Source organism: Perissodus microlepis, chromosome 5 (assembly GCF_051167445.1).
Source record: "Perissodus microlepis isolate ML-2025 ecotype Zambia chromosome 5, ASM5116744v1, whole genome shotgun sequence".
NCBI lineage: Eukaryota > Metazoa > Chordata > Actinopteri > Cichliformes > Cichlidae > Perissodus > Perissodus microlepis.
The window spans coordinates 11,669,621-11,685,856 of NC_140465.1; the positions used below are offsets into that span (position 1 = coordinate 11,669,621).

General features: G+C 39.5%; 1 protein-coding gene across 1 annotated transcript; it reads left to right on the plus strand.

The window, feature by feature from the left end:
- Positions 1-428: 428 nt before the first annotated feature.
- Positions 429-13,690, plus strand: dcaf12 (DDB1 and CUL4 associated factor 12). The gene is made up of 9 exons (XM_084927860.1): positions 429-823; positions 2,508-2,798; positions 3,053-3,331; positions 5,513-5,573; positions 7,401-7,594; positions 8,111-8,176; positions 8,346-8,508; positions 11,442-11,620; positions 11,731-13,690. The coding sequence occupies exons 1-9, from the start codon at positions 764-766 to the stop codon at positions 11,887-11,889; spliced, it is 1,452 nt and encodes a 483-aa protein (XP_084783986.1). The 5' UTR covers positions 429-763; the 3' UTR covers positions 11,890-13,690.
- The last annotated feature ends 2,546 nt before the right edge of the window (positions 13,691-16,236 follow it).

Sequence of the window (16,236 nt, forward strand, 5' to 3'; positions counted from 1 at the left end):
GAGCAACTCGGGGGTTGATTTCTTTCCCAGGGATGCGTTGGCATTTGAAGGGTAGATAGCCAACTCCAACTGGAGAACAATCCACCCTACACCACTGTCTCTGTCATAAGAATGTGTAAAATGTTTAGAAATGCCATCTGTGAGCAAACAGAATATGTTTCAATAAACTATTAATAGCTATTTCAACCAAATTAAATAGTTATAGATATCAGCTCTATATTATTGAACATAATAATTGAACATATATTGAATATAAATTTAAATCAATGTTAAAATACCCATATTAAAAACAACTTAACGAAAATACAGTAGTAATCTAGTCTAGTGTGTCAAACGACAGCTCTGACGTCACACGATCGGGTCAATGGTACCACGCAGTTTAACGTGAACGAGCACGTTTGACGTTCACGTACGACCTTGTTTTTGTTGATGTTTAATTTCAGTGCGGCTGCGCGCTGCCTTCGCCGTTGCCGCTGACGCGACCTGACAAGGAAAAAGAGCAAGCTACTAGCTCGGCAGTGAATAGTTTACACGGACTGAGTGTAGAGATTTTTGAGAGGCGAGCAAGTACGCTATCTGAGGACGTTCGGGGATAATTTTGGTTTGCGATTTAACGAACCTCACCCGTATGTGATCGCCTTTCCTCGTCGCTGGACGCTGCCTTTGAGGGCCAAGGAACAAAATAGACATCGCCATTATATGATCCAGTGTCCAGCGTCACTTTTACCCTCCATGTGGGTGAGGAAACTGTGTGTGTCAGATTATGGCGAGGAAAACAGTTAGCAGGAAAAGGAAGGCAGGAGAGCCCAAGGACCAACAACAGGTAGGCGGAAACAGGTGCGGGTCCATATTAGCTAGCTAGCTAAACTGTTATGTTGGGATGCTAATTAGCAGTGAGTTAGCCAGATTTAGCTGATATAAGATGTTATGACAGATTTTTACTTACATTATAACATTTAACAGCTTCGCTATATGGGAAAAGCATGCAACAAACAGTAACAATTCTGTATTGTTTAAAATAACATAATATATTTCGATTTGAAAGTACCCGCTTATATTAACATATCGTTAGCCAACGGCAGTCCGTTGTCAATCTGACAGCTAATGTTAGCCACGTTATTTGTGCTATTATTCTCTTTATCAGATTTGGCTGGATACTGCTGGCAGTCCTTTTCTCTAATATTGCCGTCTCTCGTCACCTTCCGATCAACAATAAAAGCAGATTTGATCTTATAAATAGCTGAGTAGTGTTATCAGGCATAGATAGCTATACAGCTAACGCTAGCTGAAACGTTAACTGTTAAGCTGACTAGCCATTTCCCGTATGTACGGACTAACCGTAGATTGGTTGCGTCCACGCCCCGAATTGGACGTTTGTCGACAGATGAAATACCGTATCAAGTAGGCATGCCAAAATAGCCAGTACTGAGTCCAGCATATCAGAAAAAAACGTGTTTGACCTGAACCAGAAGGTGTGAGACTGGTCACAGTAATTACGACCTGCTTCTAGTGCACCTCTCAGGCCCATGGAGCCACCGTCATCGGTAGATTTGAGTCAGATTGTCAGAATAGTTTTCCAGCATTGAACAAAACTGGCAAAATGTTCAAACAGTACAAGAAAGAACGACAAAAACAACATGGCACAATGGCTTCCTTTGACATACAAAGTCATAAATACTGAGTGTTTTTCTTCCATTGTTCAAGACCTGTGATCCGGCTTATAATTGGTTTGCTTAGTGTGAGAGAATTATTAATCAACATTTGTAATTGTATTGGATGGAAAATGAGATGATTTATTTTTTTTAAGTAGTCTGATTTGCCACTAGTGTGTACTTAATAGCAGTGAGAATGATGTCCTGGGGACCCTGTGCCTCTATATGTTTACATATTAGCCCATATTCAGGATCTGAAATGCCCCAAAGCAATCGCACACAGTATGAGTCCGATTCTGTTTCTGTTTATTTAACATTTTAAGCGCTGAGGTTGTAAACTGTAAAATGTGGATAGTGCTTTAATCATATGGCCAGAGTTTAGTATTCATTGGCCAAGAAAGCCACTAATTGTTGCAAAAGTTAAATGAATGTATTAATGGACAAACATCACACGAACATGACATGATCAAAACCCTTTTGGAAAAGTGTTTATCATCAGTGATATTACAGTTTGTCATTAGACCCCACAAAAACCCTTTGACTTTGCAACCGTTTTAGACAGCCAGCTCAACTACTTGATGTTCAAATGTAAATGCTCTGATAATTCTCTCAAGTCTCTGTGTACAAGCTGTGTCCACAGTCATGTGGGAGATAGATGGGTATGGCTCAACATGAATAAGCTGAGACATTGAAATAGGCACGAAGAAGTCTGAAATTCACATACATTCAAATCTCATTTGTTTTGTGTTGGTAATAGTAATCGCTTCGTTTTTATGAATCAATCTCCAAAATTGCACATTCAACATAATAACTAAGACATTTTGTTTTTCATTTTATTTCCCTCTCTTTTCACAGCTGGGTTGGTGTCAGGCGCCACACAAGCGAAGCCGTGTTTCTTGTTCTTCACGTCATGCCCAGCAGTGGTGGTGCAGTCGGCGCTCTGTGGTATGTGCTCTGCGGGGGCGGGAGTTCAGACCTCAACAACAGCATGAGTTGCGGCTCCAGAGGAGCCTGCGTGGCTTTGCAGCCGGCAGGCTCCCCGGCATTCTTAAGGAGAGGGAGTTTTCTCTCGGGCGGCTCAACAAAGTGTTTGCCTCACAGTGGCTCAATCATCGGCAGGTGGTGTGTGGGACAAAATGCAACACGGTAAGATGCCCTTTTTATTTGTGATCTGTATTAGCTAGTTAGGCTTTTCCATATGTTATAATAATGTTTGCCAGAAATCCCACTTAATCAGTAGGTTTACATGACCTCATTTAATTTCATTATAAAGAGATAAAGATCGATCTTAAATCAGCTCTAAATCAAGTAAACATTCTTGAGTGAGCTTAGTCAGAATTTTTTCAATTGTCCTCACACATTTTTGGCCAACTAGCTGTATTTTCTTCATATACTTTCAGCTTTTTGTAGTCGATGTACTGACAGGACAGATCACACGCATTCCCATGCTGAAAGACAGGGAGTGTCGTGATGGAGGCTCTGGGGAGGTGGGTCCAGTGGTGCCTGGTCGCAATTATCACTTAACAGAAATCTCCCATACCCGGTTGGACCAGCAAGGCTGTGGGATCCACGCTATTGAACTCAACCCCTCGAGGACACTGCTTGCCACAGGAGGAGACAATCCTAACAGCCTGGCCATCTACCAACTCCCTACACTAGACCCTGTTTGTGTTGGCGATGTAAGTAGTTTGAACTGTTTGGTTGTTTCCTGACATTTGGTTATTGATAATAGTGATTAATCCACTTTTTCCTGCTTTAGAAATGATATCAAACTTTCCATGTACCAGACAACATTCATTAAACAGTTCTAGGGATTTTAGGCATTCAAAATCGCTGGGATGCTTTAATTCCACTTATTCAGTAGTATAATGAGTAGTCATTGTAATGACAGTAATGCCATTTTCCTTCTCCATGTCTGCTCCACTCTGCATGGTACCCTCTCCACACAAATGGAGTGAAGTCACTGTAAAATAAAAGGTTCATTGGAAACACATAATTGCATTAAGCTTCCCTTTTAAATCCAACGTTTTGTAATACCACTCTGCTCATTCGTACTCGTTTCCAAGATTGCAGAGGTGCGATCACGTAGTGTCTTTTGAGGTGTCAATAAATCAAGTAGGTCTGGGATTGTGTTGACAGATGGTTTTCTGTGTTGATTGGCAGGCATGTCATAGCAGTCATTAAGCTACAGATGTAGATTCTAAAGAAATGGTGAGGAAAATGGTTAGAACTTTAATGGACATTTTTGTTTTGGCCATTAAAACTATATAGAGTTAAGTGTTACAATGTCTGAATGAATGAATATAGTCTAATGAAGTGACAAGTCTGTCTGATCATCATATCTTTTTAAAACATGAAGCCAACATAACATGTTACAACTTATGTAAGACCAAAACAATTTACTGATTAAATACTTCATATACAGGCAGTTGTATGTAGAGGAATGTATAGTGAGCTATTTAACAAAATGAAAAATATATCTTGTCACTACACTGATCATTGTCTCTTCGTTGTTAATTGCAGCACAATTATCATGTCTGCTGCACAATTGCTATTGTCAGTTTGTCATGTTTCCTTTGGCACAGTGACTGATGGTATGCAGTGCCAGGATACTGACAACTAGTAATGTGCTACTTTTTGTGAAGCACTGCTAGGTTGGGTCCCGTTTTTGCTTTCAGAACTGCTTTATTTCTTTGAGGCACGAGTTCAACTATGTGCTAGAAATATTCCTTACAGATCCTTGCTGTGCATATTGACATGATGCGAATCTGCTGATCCACCACATCCCGAAGGTGCTCTATTGGATTGAGATCTGATGACTGTGGCTCCACAGTCATCAGATCTCAATCTGTTTTAGTACAGTGAACTCATTGTTATGTTTAAGAAACCAATTTGAGATGATTTGAGCTTTGGGGCATGGCACATTATTCTGCTGGAAGCAGCCATCAGCTGATGGGCACACTGTGGTCATAAAAAGTCAGCAACAGTACTCTTATAGGATGTTGCATTTAAACAATGCTTAATTGGTACTAAGGGGCCCAAAGAGTGGCAAAAAAATATTCAACTCCACAATAATGCGATCACCAGCACCCGAAAGCATTTATACAAGGCTGGATGGTTCATGCTTGTTCTTTACTAGAAAATTCTCATTTTTCAAGACAATGTTTTATTTGTTTTTTTTCTTCTTCTTCAATTTTCTTTTGTCTAATCAGGTTGAAGCAGTGTGGCGATTTTCTTTTGTTATTGTTTTTAGATCATTCTCAGTAAACCCCAGAGCTGGTTTTGTGGAAAAATCCCAGTAGATCAGCAGTTTCTGAACTACTCGGCCTAGGCAGCCAACAACCATGCCGTGTTCAGTCACTGAAATCACCTTTCATTTCATACTCTGTTTGATCTTTAGCAGATCGTCTTGACCATGTCTGCATGACTACATCCACATGGTTGCTGTCATGTGAGAGGTTGATTAGATATTTGTCTTAACAAGCAGTTAAACAGGTGTAGTGGTGGCCAAGTGAGCGTAGTATACTCACATTACTTTTAGAAGGCACTGTAAAAATGTTGAGCTCAATATACAGTTCACTATACACTGTTCACTATACACTGATTAGTAAGTAATTTTAAGTGTGTATTTGAATGCTAACAGCCTGTGCCTGAATATTGTGACATGCTAACTGTGAGCTTTTCACTTCAGACCTTTTAGGTTCCCTAAGGTTCTCTTTTCTTCAGGCACAGAAGAATGAAATGCTGAAATAATGTTTTGCTAATACTGTAGCAGTATTTATTTGGAAATCCAGCCTGAAATGTACAAGCTTGTATATCTTTGACATTGTAGCTGTTTGTTTTTTGTTTTGTTTTTTCAGGACGGTCACAATGACTGGATATTCTCAATAGCATGGATCAGTGACAACATGGCAGTTTCTGGTGAGTTAGCACGATTCACATACGAGGGAACATGGCTATTAATCAGTTTACTCTGTGTGACGTGACAGGTAGGGGCATACTGTGTGTGTGTGTGTGTGTGTGTGTGTGTGTGTGTGTGTAGTAGGTCAGTAGTCTAGGCAATAATAGACCCTGTGCACGAGAAAATGCTAACTTCCTGTTTTAAGACCGGATGTAGGGTTGTACGTTTCCGGTAGCTTTATTTTGCAGTCATTTGTTACTGCGAATGTGTGTCCAAAATACAAAAACGGAAAGATTACGTTATGTTACAAAGAGCCGAGGGTGGGAACGCTCACCATTGCTGTGTCATAAAAAATCAAATGATCAATTTTGATGTTTGAAGAGCGTTGATCGATTGTTTGTTTACATCACTCAACACAAGCAGAACTGCATTACTGCATGCAGAAGACACATCGTCCACACTCAGAAGCACAGTATAGTGACAGTTCTTATGATTTAAACAGGCAATGTCCAGCATTCAAACTACAGGCGAACAATAGTCGAAGCCAGATGTTTCCCCATTATGTCGATATCAGTACACACCTACACAGCATGTCAACAAACCGTGAAAAAAAGCCAGAGGATATAAAAAAAATACATGAATGATTGCAGGTAAGGGTCTCTATATGTTAGTATTTATGAAGGGTATGTTGTGACTTATCTTCACAATTACAGTGGTCCCTCGCTATAACGAGGTTTACCTTTTGCAGCCTCGCTGTTTCGCAGATTCTTTTAGTGCAATTTTGCATGCTTTTTTTTTTTTTTTTTTTTAAGCGCATTGTGTTCTGCGTCCTGATCGTCGGCTGTAGATCATTGTCTATCTCCCCCGTGCCGTGTTCTCCTGTACAGTACAGAATCGCTACATCAATCATTAGCAGTGTGACTCTGAAGGGCTGTACTGTATGTTTGTAAGTTTTCTCCCCAACAAACACAACAATGTAGACGAAACGTTTTGCACCGTCAAAGGCACCTGTGGTAGCACCCAAAAGGCAGAGGAAGATGCTAACCATTGCACAAAAAATTGGACTTCTGGACATGCTAAAGGAAGGTAGAAGTTACCGTATTTTTTTTTTTTTTTTTTTTTATTATTAACCATACCGTGCACTGGTTTATAAAGTGCATTAAGCTTAAATTAAGCAATTACGCTTAAAGTTAAATTCATTTGTTCTAAAATTTGTCATTATTATTTATAGAAAAACAAATATACTGTATGTTTATTTCTCAAATAAATGTTTGGGACTGAAAACAGGTTTTGATCTTTGGTTTCATTCTATAATGGACTTTTCTTTCTTTCTTTTTTTTTTTTTTACGAAGATTTGAACTTTGAGAGTTTAAACAAGAGAGAAAAGTGTGAAACTGTTCATGCCTGTCTGAGAAAAGTGTATAAAGTGTGTAGTGACGGGTTTTACAGCCTTAAAACATCTAAAATAATTGTAAAAAATAAAGTTGGCTATTTCACCTATCGCTGGTTATTTTTAGAACATAACACCCGCGATAAACGAGGAAACTCTATATACAAGTACTGAGAAATTTCAATCCCTTCTCTCTTTTGCTCTGAGGCGCAAGGGTAAAAATATCGACAAGTCGATGAACATCATCTACAGATATATTCGGTAAATGCCCAAGACATCTTGAGAAATGTTTGATTCATCCATTTGGTTGACTTTTTTTGGAAAACCCGACCGTAAACAAGACGTGAATATCACACCGGAAACTAAGCGCCCTACAGGAGTTTCCCCACCGGAAGTAGCATATGCTAAGGTGCACATAGTCTATAGGCATGAGCTCTGTTTGTGTCTTAATCTGTAGGGTCCAGAGATGGCTCCATGGGACTGTGGGAGGTTACAGAAGAAGTAATGAGCCAGGCTGAGAGGAGTCAAAATGAGGAGACAGTGCCCTCCTATGCCCACATCTCCCACCGTGCCCTCAAGGACATCCCCAAGGAGTACACCAACCCATACAACTGTAAAGTCCGTGCTCTGGCCTTCAATAACAACCATAAAGTAAGACTCACCTACACGACTAATGTTGTGTCCAACAAAGTCTCCTTTTGCTGAATTTGCTCTTTAGGATGACAAAAGATTGGATGCACCAAACTTTTATATATTGTTTATAATGGCTATAATTTTAGCTAACCTAACAATTATCTTTCCTTAAAAGTTAAAAATATTTCATGAAACGCCTTTGCTCTAAATTTTTAAATGTAGTATAGATTTATCTTGTTCTCTCAGCCTCACATCACCAAACAATTTCTTTTCTTTGTGGACTTTAAGGTTATTTAGGTTAATAAATAAACTTGAATCTGAGGTTGAGTTTGTCAAATTGCATCTCAAAACAGTATCTAATGGCATCTAAAACGAAACAAATTTACCCATCGCTAAGTCAGGGTAGTCATTTATGAAAGGAAGACCGACAGCTCTTAGAATTCTGAAGCCTCCAGGAGTGTGTCAGTTTTTCTAGACCTAAGCCAATTATGACCTGCCTTTTCCTTTTGCATTTCCTCTTTTTCTTTTTTCCAGGAACTGGGTGCTGTTTCCTTGGATGGCTATTTCCACCTCTGGAAAGCTGAGCATAACTTGTGCAAGGTACAATACATAGATTGACAAATTATAGTTTTATGTATTGGTAATTTTTTTTCTAACAAAGTGCTAGTTATTTTTAATATGCGATCAAAATGATAAATAGTTCTCTAATAATGCTAGGATTTTGTAATTCAGTTTCTTCAGTGTTAACAGTCTGTGTTGGTTTCTCTAGATACTGTCCACCAAGCTGCCTCATTGCAAAGAAAATGTGTGCCTGGCATATGGACAGGACTGGTCAGTGTATGCTGTAGGCTCTCAAGCCCATGTTTCTTTTCTGGATCCACGGCAACCTACACACAGCATCAAGTCAGTTAGTTCAAGAGAGAGAGGAAGTGGTAAGTCACCTGTTGGCTTTTGAAGTGAGCCAGTAATACAATCAAAGATTAGTTGAGCTATCTAAAACACTGACTGAGGTTATTTATATGTTGCATGTTCTAAGTGTGCTTTCAGTCAGGTTAGAAAATGTCATTCTGGCACTGTGAGTAGTAAAGTTGTGATTTAACATATTTTCCATATTGGTGGCAATAAATTTACAGTGGCGTGAGCTTGATTTAGCATTTTATCAGCCTGTTTACTCAAAGTACTTGACAAACTATTTTTCACACATACATATTTCTACAACACTTCATTCTGTGCACTTATGCTACAGTAACACTAGGGAAAAAAAGAGGTTGGAGACCGCAGCATGACCAAAATTACTATGACCATGTGGAACAAACTCATCTGCAACGGCATAAAGTCTGTTGCTGTCTTGAAAGTGACTGTGGTGCATCAGGACGGAAATAAAATGGAACTAAGTGGAAGTGTGTGATGATCAGGTTGTGTTTCAATAGGCAGAAATCGTCCATCAGCATCTGTTTCTGTCTGCATACACAGAAATTCACTCTACAGTGGCTTGCGAAAGTATTCGGCCCTCTTGAACTTTCCCACATTTTGTCACATTACAGCCACAAACATGAATCAATTTTATTGGAATTCCACGTGAAAGACCAACAGAACACACACGTGAGAAGTGGAACGAAAATCATACATGATTCCAAACATTTTTTACAAATAAATAACTGCAAAGTGGGGTGTGCGTAATTATTCAGCCCCCTTTGGTCTGAGTGCAGTCAGTTGCCCATAGACATTGCCTGATGAGTACTAACGACTAAATAGAGTGCACCTGTGTGTAATCTAATGTCAGTACAAATACAGCTGCTCTGTGACGGCCTCAGAGGTTGTCTAAGAGAATATTGGGAGCAACAACAGCATGAAGTCCAAAGAACACAGCAGACAAGTCAGGGATAAAGTTATTGAGAAATTTAAAGCAGGCTTAGGCTACAAAAAGATTTCCCAAGCCTTGAACATCCCACGGAGCACTATTCAAGCCATCATTCAGAAATGGAAGGAGTATGGCACAACTGTAAACCTAACAAGACAAGGCCGTCCACCTAAACTCACAGGCCAAACAAGGAGAGCGCTGATCAGAAATGCAGCCAAGAGGCCCATGGTGACTCTGGACGAGCTGCAGAGATCTACAGCTCAGGTGGGGGAATCTGTCCATAGGACAACTATTAGTTGTGCACTGCACAAAGTTGGCCTTTATGGAAGAGTGGCAAGAAGAAAGCTATTGTTAACAGAAAACCATAAGAAGTCCTGTTTGCAGTTTGCCACAAGCCATGTGGGGGACACAGCAAACATGTGGAAGAAGGTGCTCTGGTCAGATGAGACCAAAATGGAACTTTTTGGCCAAAATGCAAAACGCTATGTGTGGTAAAAAACTAACACTGCACATCACTCTGAACACACCATCCCCACTGTCAAATATGGTGGTGGCAGCATCATGCTCTGGGGGTGCTTTTCTCTTCAGCAGGGACAGGGAAGCTGGTCAGAGTTGATGGGAAGATGGATGGAGCCAAATACAGGGCAATCTTGGAAGATTGAGACTGGGGCGGAGGTTCACCTTCCAGCAGGACAACGACCCTAAACATAAAGCCAGGGCAACAATGGAGTAGTTTAAAACAAAACATATCCATGTGTTAGAACGGCCCAGTCAAAGTCCAGATCTAAATCCAATTGAGAATCTGGGGCAAGATCTGAAAACTACTGTTCACAAGCGCTGTCCATCTAATCTGACTGAGCTGGAACTGTTTTGCAAAGAAGAATGGGCAAGAATTCCAGTCTCTAGATGTGCAAAGCTGGTAGAGACATACCCTAAAAGACTGGCAGCTGTAATTGCAGCAAAAGGTGGTTCTACAAAGTATTGACTCAGGGGGCTGAATAATTACGCACACCCCACTTTTCAGTTATTTATTTGTAAAAAATGTTTGGAATCATGTATGATTTTCGTTCCACTTCTCACGTTTACACCACCTTGTATTGGTCTTTCACGTGGAATTCCAATAAAATTGATTCATGTTTGTGGCTGTAATGTGACAAAATGTGGAAAAGTTCGAGGGGGCCGAATACTTTTGCAAGCCACTGTATCTGCTAGCACTCAGAGGGGAGCGAGAACTTCAGATTTGAAACCGAAATTGATAAATTCCTCCACAAGTAATGACATATTTACTGTAATAATGCGCTTTAATCACAAAATGACAGTGCTCAGCAGCCTTGCCTTTATATATAAAGGTATCCCGAATACCACCAGTTAGCAACCAGTTGAGGTGAATCCCCTTTTACAAAGAGACATGCCACAGATGAGTTGCGTTCAGTGATGCAGACTATCAGATTGATTGCAGTATGCTGGCAACCTGTCTGGGTTGATAAAATAGACTGCAGGTATTTGCAAACCTTGCAATTGAAAGAGGTGGCCAAAAGGGCAGAGGATGTTCCACACTCAGACTTGTTGGTCAATGCAACTAACACTAGTCTTCGACAGCGAGGGGAAAAAAAACTTTTTACTTTGCATTTTTACTTGCAGCCAATGTAGAATCACAAGTTAACCTACCATGCACATCTTTGGACTGTGTGTGTGAGATTGACCTGGTACCACTACCACTGGTGTTACTGGTTTCCCCTTTAAGTTAGTTTTCAACTGATGGCACAATATAAGTCACCTTCATACTTGCTTAGTATGAAGTTTAAATGATGATTGCCTTCCAATGTGTCAAACATATCCATAACAACTGTATTTTTCACCGTGACATAAAAGTTGTAACGTACTCTGTCTGGTTAGAAATGAAAGCAGAGTTCCAGAGGATTCAGACAGTTGGAAAGCTCAAACGGTGGGAGGGTAGATGTTGACTGTGTAGCTTTACATTGGCATGTCTTTCTGTCTGTGCAGGCATCCGTTCAGTGAGTTTCTATGAGCACATCGTGACTGTGGGTACTGGCCAAGGTTCTCTTCTCTTCTATGACATCCGGGCTCAGAGATTCCTGGAGAACCCTTTTAATCCAAACGGAGGGTATCGGAAGTGCCCTGGAGATGGCATCCTCAAGCTCACTACGGGAAAAGGCTGGCTGGTATGCAGTTTTGTTTTTTCCAAATCAAGCAGTGAACTGTGGTCAGTCAAACTGTAGTTGGTGTACATGTGCAATGTCTTTGCCCACTTACCCTCTAATATTCCTTTCAGAATCACGATGAGACGTGGAGGAGTTACTTCTCAGACATTCATTCCTTCCCCAATGCAGTGTACACCCACTGCTATGACGACTCTGGCACCAAGCTGTTTGTAGCAGGTGGACCGCTCTGTTCCGGCCTGCACGGCAACTACGCAGGATTGTGGAGCTAGCCTCTTCTTCTCCCCCATCACTTTGTCACTACATCTTCGTCCAGATCTTTACTCATCCAGTCCCTCCATCCCTCTTCAACTTCCAACCTTCTCTGTTTTCGGTGTACCTTTTGTCACCCTGTTTTGCTCACACTTGGACTCAGGAGCATGATATTTTCTTCATTGTATCACGGCTTTCAGTATTATTGTTGTGTATATTTGTCCACCATTCCACCGTTCTTTCTCCTTAAACGATTCCTTTGCACTTCAGCTACTTTTTTTTTTTTTTGTTATTTGTTATTCTTTTGGTTTTTTTTTAATATAAATATATATATATAAAAATGTACAGACTATTACTAATTTTCAATTGCTGCAAGGTCTGCCACTGAGGACGTCAGAAGAGTTCTGGAAAACATTAAGAATAAAGTTCTCATCGTCTAAAAGATTTACATTCAACCTGCAGGAAAGATTTACATTCAACCTGCAGGGATTAGGCTGTGGTCTTTTGCTGGTTTGTTTTTGTACATACAGATGGCATTTTACCACTTCCTCTGTGAAAAATGACCATGTCTTTAAACAGACAGCAATAAGAGAGAGGGTGAAGGGTTGGAGAGACTATTAATATAAATGGACTGAACTAGAGAACTGTTTGATGTCGGAACAGCCCACAACAATCACAAAGAACTTCTCCAGTCAGAAGTATAAAAGAAGGATCCAATCAAAGTGGGATTGTGTGTTCATCTTATCCTCGCTGAGATGATGTAAAGGAGATATGTTCAAGCTTGCTCAATGCAGTGTTGTTCTGTTAGGGGGGGAAAAAAGGGCATATTAAATTTTTTTTGGACTGTGTGATTAGACCAGCACATCCCTGCTGATATTCTGATTTGCTTTGTATTTATTTTTCCTTTTTTTTTTTTTTTTTTTTTTTTTTTTTTTTTTGGTTTATACCCCCCCCCCCCCCCTCCCCCCTCCAATGTTTCCACTCCCTTTGATCAAAATTGTACAAATCCTAACGTGTAATCACTCTTATGTTACTAGAGAGTTTACTCTAAGATTATAGGTTTTGGTAGCGAGTTAAATATCATCCAGTATGATGATTAATAGACAGAGGAGCCTTTAATGAGTGAACTCAAACCTCATGCGATTCTCGGGCTCCTCGAGGAACTGGGAAGAAGCTGTGTAGTAGCTCAGTTTGGTCTTCTCAGCCGTCCAGCTATGAGGATGCAAGGAAAGCTAATGAGAATTTGGGCTATACCCTGGAGTTAAATGCTGCAGGCACATACACTTGCTGTCAGTTGTAAAACTTTTATTTCCTCTTATTTTTTTTGTACTGAGGAACGGGTGAATCTGCTGCTCTTCTTCTTTTGTTTGGTAGAGGCAGGGTAGGCTTGAGTTTAGTTTTTGCCTTCAAGTCTTTCTGTGAAAGACTGCCACAGGCAATCATAGTTTTCCTGTTCTACATGGAACTTTTCTCCAGTTTTCATGATAATGATTGACAAAAAAAAATCCTAATTACGACCAATTGAACAAATAACCAACACTTTTGAAGTGTATTTTATATATAAACGTGTATATGTATGTGTAAAATACATAAGGACAATTGCATACATTTTTATGTACGTGTCTGAGAAAGTGTGGATTGATGTGTCTACTTGGTGATGCCCCCCCCCCTTTTATTTTTTTTTTTAAATATATACACACACCTCATGAATGTTTTTACAAATGGCTGAATTTGAGGATATTGTAACATATAAACATTTCGGGAAAACAAGCTATTAAATCTTTAAAATGAATAAATAATAAAAAATAGGATGTATATTGATGTAATGTGCTTTTGTGTTTTGGGGGGGTTGTACTTGACATAAGTACCCAGAGGATTTCCTCTTGACATAAAGGGTGCAGAAAGGTCACTTACTGCAGCAAAACAAGTTAAAGATAAAAACGATCAGAACTCATGAGATTTAGTGACAATGTTTAGTAACTTGTTTGTGCCAGCACAAAACGCAAAAAGGATAACTTGTGATAGAAACTGAAATTTTAAACCTGAATTCTCAATGAACTCCTCATGAGTTTTGGGGAGAAGAACCAACAGGATGCAAGTAATGATTAATGAATTACATATGCAAGTAATGATTAATGAATTACATATGCAAGTAATGATTAATGAAGCACTGCACTTACAGACATAGGAACAACAGGAAGAAATGCAAAGAGATGCAAAATATCCAAGATTTTAAGAAGAAAAATACAGATTTGCAAGTATTTTACAAAGAAGGACAAAAACAAAAAAACAACAACATTGAAATCAAGAAACAGAAAGAACACCTGAAGGATCCAAGGACTGTATAACAAAGTACAAGAGAGAAACACTGAAAAGCAGGAGGAGAAGCCAGGATGGGCATAAACACTTAAAGATGCTCAGTGTACACATGGAGAGGAGGAAGCAGGAGTTATAAGCCATCTGTAAAAAAGTACAACAGAGATATAAAGACATGCACAAAGCAACGAAAGTAAGAGCAATATTAAAAAAACAGAAGAAAGAGCGTTAAGATAAAAAATGTTGAAGCACAGACAAAAGATCCACAAGATCTGTGCTTGAAAATGATAAGCAGCACTTTGCTGCTTCTTCAGCTCAGTCTGGACAAGAGTAGCCTCCTCTTCCTCCACCCTCTCTCTCCATTTACCCTTTCTCTTCTTCTCCTTCCTCCCATCCTCCTGCACTCCTTTATTAACCCTTTTCCCTCTCTTCTTCATCCTGTCTCCCTTTGTTTTCTTTTGTTTTCTTTGAAAAAAGTTTTTCCTTCCCACTCTTGCCTACTGCTTATTCATAGGGGATTGTTGTTTTTTCCCTCTACTTTTTATTCCTTTCTTCACCCTCTTTTGCCCTTCTACCCTTCCATTACACTTTTATGTTGTTCTTTTAATTTCCTCTATAATCCCCAACATGTTTCTACATCCTTGTGAACAAAGGTTGGGGAGATCACTAAACACAGTTAATCATATTTCTACATATCTCTGCCTGTCTGCATAATGTGTTAAGTGTATAAGAAAGTTCAGTCATATGATGTATTTGCTTAAAGCTATGTCAACCAGTCATGCTGATCATGTTGATAGCAATAAGCAAGAAAAGCCGAACAAGTTAAACTGAGCTTTACTGAACGTGACTCCCTGTGTTAAGATGATACAGATAGATAAGGGTGCTAGTGGTTTCATTCAAGAATAAATCACCTTTATTAGAAAATAAAAAATCAAGAAAAGACTCACTTTAATCATTTACCTTGATTTTATTATGAAATACATGCATTATTGTTTACTCATCCTATTTCTGTGGCATGATAAATGGCAAATGAAGAAAGTACAAGAACAGGAAAGTGTATGCAGAAGAGCCTCTGTGATTGAAATAATGTCACACCTAGAAAACGATGGGGGACAGCATCAAAGAACCACACCAGGTGGCACTCTTGTCAGCTGTTAGAGACTTGTTTGCTTGTGATAGTGTTAAAGGACATTATCTAGGTTGCAGTTGGTGGTTAAGTAAAAACATGTAGTAAAGCAGGCAGAGATGATGAAGGATGATGCAAATGGATGTTTTCCATTCCAGACTGGATTGTTGTGCAGATTTCACTATAATATTCAAAAGAAGCCTCAAGTATGGCTGGCTTGTTCTTATTCCTGTAACTTGACTCTTAACCCTGGAAGTATTGGCAAAGCTTTATAGAATCCTCATACATGAGCGCTGGCTTTTCAGTTTTTCCAGCATTCAACAGTTTTCATTTTCACAGTTTTATACTCCAGCAGACTCCAGACAAGCCAAAACAGTTATTTTTCACCACTGAAGAAGCAGCAGCAACCGCTCTATGGTCCAGGTAGGTATGGCAATGGTTTGCCATTGTTATCATGATTGTGCATCTATGGTTAATTCCATCAAGACAGTAAAGCTAAATTAAAAACAAAGTTAAAAGAAGCCACTAATGGTTGTTCATTTGTTGGCTATGATTGTGAAATAAAGGCTCCTATATATATTTGACATTTATTCCAGTTATTCACTTTACATTAAGTTTTACTTCAAGTTTTAGCATCTTTCTTACCTTTACTCCAGAGTCACTTAGCCAAGTCAGGCATTGTAGCTTTAAGGAAAACCGTCACTAGAACCCTGCAAAGGACTGGACTACGAGGTTGCAGACCAAGAAAAACTCCACTTCTGCAGGTGAGACACCTTCAAACCAGACTCAAGTATGCTAAGGTCAATCTAGAGAAAGATTATGCATACTATAAAGTGTGTCCTTTGGCCAAAGAAATGCTGCTGATGTTTAGAGAAAGAAGGGCAAGCAACCCAAAGAACACCGTCCCCACAGTGAAACACAATGG

Bases quoted from the DNA above. Each gene is read 5' to 3' on its own strand.
- dcaf12 (XM_084927860.1), top strand. From the start codon at position 764: ATGGCGAGGAAAACAGTTAGCAGGAAAAGGAAGGCAGGAGAGCCCAAG. The intron at 3,332-5,512 runs GTAAGTAGTTTG...TTGTTTTTTCAG, and splicing joins ACCCTGTTTGTGTTGGCGAT to GACGGTCACAATGACTGGAT. The intron at 8,177-8,345 runs GTACAATACATA...TGGTTTCTCTAG, and splicing joins CTGAGCATAACTTGTGCAAG to ATACTGTCCACCAAGCTGCC.